Here is a 5,645-nt window from a genome sequence, read left to right as displayed (position 1 = left end):
GAAAGACACATTTTCTGAGAAAATAGATAGATAGATAGATAGATAGATAGATAGATAGAGAGAGAGAGAAGGAGAAAAAAAATCCTGCAAAATCTTTCAGCTCTCGTGCAGCTTTTCTCAGCTTTCACCCTCCTTGTCCCGATGCCCTTCAAAACCCTCGGCCTTGTCCCGGCTATATAAGGAGAAGCCGGGGGGAGGTTGAGCACAGTCTATCCTGGAGCTGCCAACATAGGACAATGAAGACCTTGGTGTTAGGTAAGTACTTGGTGTGAGAGGGGAGAGAGGAGAGAGGGAAAGATCTGGAAAGGTAAAAGATTTATGAAAAAGATCTGATATGGGAGATATAAAAAAAAGAAAATGAAATATAGAAGATATATAAAAAGACTCTGATATAAGTATATATATATATTCATATACATATATATATATATATATATATATATATATATATATATATATATACTGTAGTGTGTATGTATATGTATAGTTATATATTTAGTATATATTATATTGATATGTAGTATTATATGTGTGTGTTTGGTGTGTGTGTGTGTGTTTATGTGTGTGTGGTTGTGTGTGTATATATAGATGTATGTATATCCATATATATGTTTATATATATATAATTATGTATATTATTATGACACAACATCAAAACACCACACACACACACACACACAACACACACATACAAAACACAAAAACACACATATATAAATATATATATATATATATATATATATATATTATATATATATATATATATATATATACATATATATATTTATGTTGTATTTATATTGTTGTGTATATGATATAATGTATGGTATCTACATAAAATACACAACACACACAGACAACCAGAAAAACACAGACACACACACACACAACGCACAATATAAATATAATATATATTATATATATATATATATATATATATAATATATATATTATTATATTATTAAAATTATATATATATAATATATAATAATATAATTGATATAAATAGAATAAGATAAATAATGAATCGCCAGATATAAGGAAGGGAAGGGGAAGGGTATATTTATTGGTATTGATGAGGGGACATGCACACTATAATAGTGATAATAATGATGACTAGGAACAATAGTAATAATAATAGTAATATTACAAATAAACTAGCAGTGATATTCATAATTATGAAATAATAATAATAATGCTGTTATTAACTCCTTTGTGTTATGCTCACGGTGGTTTAGTTTATTTTGGTTTAGTTATATTTACACATATATAGCTTCCATATTGCCTAGTCACCAAGGAGGTAATTACTAGTCCTACCTATCATACTGTTTACCCTTTTTCTAATTTTTCGAAATTATTATTTTACATTTTCAACCTCGTGGTATTCTTATCATATCACAAGAGTCATAATATCATTAATGATTACAATATCGACATCACCAGCGTTAGACCTTTTTCCCGAAAAATTAGGGAAAGGGGGAATCTAGTTAGTTAAGCCAACGAACTGACTCTATGGTGGCTGAGCACTTGTTTAGCCATCCATGTGTTAAAACCACAGTGGATAATACATTTTCCGGGTAGCAGTGGATTAATAATAACATTGATAAGACATTTACTTCATAACAAACATGTTATGTGAATTTTACATAATCTCCAGTAAATGTGTTCACTGTAATTGGTTGATAACAATGATAGCAATAATAATAATAGCAATATTGAGGACGACGATAACAATAACAGCAAAACCAACAACAACAGTAATAATAATCACAAAAAAATAATATTGATAATAATAAAATAATAATGATTATAATGACAGTAATAACAATGATACTACAACCACTACTACTAATAATAATGAAAATAATTATAATATTGATGATAATGTTAATGACAATAATAATGATGCTGCTATTACTACTACTATTACTAATATTAATAATAATAATTATATAAATAATGATTTTCATAACAAGAACAACAATAATAATGATAATAACAACATTGGTAATAGTACTGATAATAATAATAATAATAATAATAATAATAATAATAATAATAATAATAGGATTGATAATAATAATGGTAATGGCAATAGAAATGATAATGATGATAATTATCACTATAATGATATGTTAATTATTATCATAATGGTACTGATTAGAATAATAACAATAATGATGATGATAGTAATGAAATGATACTACTACTTTACTACTACTACTGCGAATGATAAGAATAACATTATTAGTAGTACATTAACAACAATAACAACACTGATAATACTAATGAATACATCAGAACAATAATATCAATTAAAATTACAATTTTCATGATAATGACAACATTAACAATATTAGTAACCAGCATCAGTAATAACAGTAAAAATAGTGATATATATATATATATATATATATATATATATATATATATATATATATATATATATATATATATATATATATATATATATATATATATATATATGAGAAAAGTGCATTTCTTAATAAACAGACTATTTCCAACTCTTTAGTCCTAGCTATGTTAGTAACTGTAAAGAATAGATGTGCTATGATATGATATGGAGGATTCAAACAATTAGCTGCTGTGGGGAGATGTTTCTGAAACTATAGATATTTTGGGAAACATCATATTTTTATGCAGTGGGTAACACCAGCTGTTATGATAACTTTAACCATCTCTCTCTCTCTGTCTCCTTCTCTCTCTCTCTCTCTCTCTCTCTCTCTCTCTCTCTCTCTCTCTCTCTCTCTCTCATAATATATATATATATATATAATATATATATATATATATATATATATATATATATATATATATATATATATATATATATATATGCACACGCATACACACACAAACATGTGTATATATGCACATACACTTATATATATGTGTGTGTGTGTAAAGATGCATTAGAGAGGGTGGTAATGATAATGTAATGTAACATGTCCAACTTACATTATTGTTTCAAATAACTTGTCATCAAACCTATCAAATAATTATCGTCAGCAACCATGCATATTCACACGAAAATGGTGCTTATAATTTTATTGCACTAGCATGTAGGTTAAAAATCGTGCCTCAGTAACTTAAATGTAGACACTCAACCGTGCGTCCGAACATTACAGAAATTATAATATGAATATAATATAACATAGACATATTAGAATATGATACAATTATTTTGGAATTATCATAAGTAGATTGGTTTGGCGAACACATTTGTGAGTTACAGTCAGTTGCCTGATACATTTACATAACAGCTGTGAAGCCAAACTGAAAATCGACCATATTTTAGGATATTCGTTATTGCTGACTGCATTTGGTCATTCAAGTACATATCAGCTGTTTTCTGTAGGTTTAACGAAAACACGTTTAACTGTGCAAGATAGTTTAACCTTCGTATTCATAGCTATACCAGCGAGTGAACAGTATGGACAATTAGACTAATACAGGAACCGGGAAGAAAATTGCTTAGGAATGGCTCCAATTCTTATCCTTCAACTTTACTATTTCATGCCTACAACTTTAGTTACAGACATATACAATAACAAAGTGAAATGGGTAGACATTTTCATTAGCATCTAGTATTACCTAAAAACAAGTATTTTATGATCATGGTCATTTATCTTTGTAATAAAACAAGTATTTAGCAATTAACCATTATGGAAGAAAATCATTGCATTTATTTATTAGTACACCTGTTAAAGATATCTCTTAATATTTTTTGGTTATAATTCTGAGGACAAAATGATTTCCCAAGCATGAATGTATTCATACTAAATAAGAGAGATATACTGATGTGTGTTGGTGTATATATGAATGTGTGTATTTCTGCATGTATACACACATATATTGAAACAAAAGGAGAGGGATACATATATATAGATATTCAGCTGTGTGTTTACTAAATAGAGCTTTGTTTCTTCCTCAGTGTTGGTGGCAGCGTTGGCCACAGGTCAACAGTTCCAGCAGACTGACATTTTCGACATTGCTGTAAAACTTGCTGAACCTGGTTTCTTCAGTTCTGGCTTGACTGGGAAAGGCGGCCAGTTCCAAATCAGTAGCCAGATTCAGAACACTGGCACTGGAGCCCAGTTTAGTTCTCTCAATTCAGGAAACAGTGGGCTCCAGGCTGGTTTGCAGAGTGGTGGATTTGGTGTAAGCGGCAGTGGGTTCCAATTTGGGTCTGCTGGCAGTGGTTCAACTGGTTCTGGATTCCAATCTGGTTCATCAGGCACTGGTTTCCAACCTGGATCAACAAGTGGTAGATTCCAATTTGGTTCAGTATCTGGCACTGGACTCCAGTCTGCCTTATCAACTGGTACTGGATCAACAGGTAGTGGTAGATTCCAGTCCAGTTCAACATCTGGATCTGGATTCCAATCCGGTAAAGGAAGCAGTGGATTCCAATCTGGTACAGGCAGCAGTGGATTCCAAATTGGAACAAGCAGCAGTGGATTCCAATCTGGTGCAGGCAGCAGTGGATTCCAATCTGGTACAGGCAGCACTGGATTCCAATCTGGTTTAACAAGTGGCAGTAAATTCCAGTCTGGCTCCTCAACTGGCTCTGGAGTTCAGTCAGGTTTATCAGGCAACACCGGATCTCAAATGGCTCATCCTTCGGTTCAGCAACTGGCTCTCGATTCCAGTCAGGTATAAGCAGCGGTGGATTCCAGTCTGGTTTAACAAGTGGCAGTAAATTCCAGTCTGGCTCCTCAACTGGCTTTGGAGTTCAGTCAGGTTTATCAAGTAACACTGGATCTCAAATTGGCTCATCCTTTGGTTCAGCAACTGGCTCTCAGTTCCAGTCTGGCACAAGCAGCAGTAGATTCCAATCAGGCTCCTTAGTTAGCTCTGGAACTCGGCCAAGTCTATCAAGCAACACTGGTTCTGGGACTGGCTCATCCTTTGGTTCTGGGACTGGCTCTCAGTTCCAGTCTGGTACAAGCAGCAGTGGATTCCAGTCTGGTTTGTCATCTAGTGGCTCAACCGGTACTGGAATCCAAGGAGTTTCATCAGGTGCAAGCAGGTTCCAGTCTGGAACAGCAGCTGGCAGTGGAATTCAAGGTGGTTTAACAAGTGGAAGCAGATTCTCAACTGGTTCAACACGTGGCAGTGGACAGTCATCTGGATCATCAGTTAATACTGGATTTACAAGTGGATCTTCTCGTGCTACTGGATTACAGGCTGGTTCAGGAAGTAGAGTGCTTCATCAGGACTTGGTGGATTCCAGTCTGGTTCAAGTGGTTCTGGAGTACAGTCTGGCTCATCAGCTAGTGCTGGAATCCAAGGAGTTTCAGGAGGTGCAAGCAGATTCCAGTCTGGAACAGCAACTGGCAATGGAATTCAAGCTGGTTTAATAAGTGGAAACAGATTCTCAACTGGTTCATCACGTGCTACTGGTTTCCAGTCTGGTTCAGGAAGTAGTAGTGGATCTGGTGCTTCACTGGGACTAAGTGGATTTCAGTCTGGCTCAAGAGGTACTGGATTCCAGTCTGGTTCAAGAGGTATAGGATCCCAGTCTTTATCATCAACTGGCACAGGATCTCAGTCTGGTTCACCAACCGGCAGTGGAATCCAAGGTGTTTCAGCAGGTGCAAGCAGATTCCAGTCTGGAGCAG

General features: G+C 33.9%; 2 protein-coding genes across 2 annotated transcripts in view; both read left to right on the top strand.

Annotated features, from left to right (window-relative positions):
* Positions 1 to 219: 219 nt before the first annotated feature.
* LOC119568123 (ATP-dependent RNA helicase glh-2-like) lies at positions 220 to 4,814 on the top strand. The gene is made up of 2 exons (XM_037916519.1): positions 220 to 255; positions 3,956 to 4,814. Exons 1-2 carry the CDS (start codon positions 237 to 239, stop codon positions 4,681 to 4,683), a joined length of 747 nt encoding a protein of 248 aa, XP_037772447.1. The 5' UTR covers positions 220 to 236; the 3' UTR covers positions 4,684 to 4,814.
* Positions 4,815 to 5,227: 413 nt separating this feature from the next.
* Positions 5,228 to 5,645, top strand: part of LOC119568247 (ATP-dependent RNA helicase glh-2-like) — a gene marked incomplete at its 5' end in the record, with an annotated part of 918 nt that continues 500 nt past the window's right edge. Inside the window, one exon of the mRNA XM_037916703.1 lies at positions 5,228 to 5,645. This exon is cut by the window's right edge and continues 500 nt beyond it. Coding sequence (XP_037772631.1) covers positions 5,228 to 5,645 — 418 coding nt within the window.

This window comes from Penaeus monodon, chromosome 43 (genome assembly GCF_015228065.2).
Source record: "Penaeus monodon isolate SGIC_2016 chromosome 43, NSTDA_Pmon_1, whole genome shotgun sequence".
In the NCBI taxonomy this organism is placed as follows: Eukaryota; Metazoa; Arthropoda; class Malacostraca; order Decapoda; family Penaeidae; genus Penaeus; species Penaeus monodon.
Note: the sequence above shows the minus strand (reverse complement) of the source record. Positions and strands in the feature narration are given on the sequence as shown.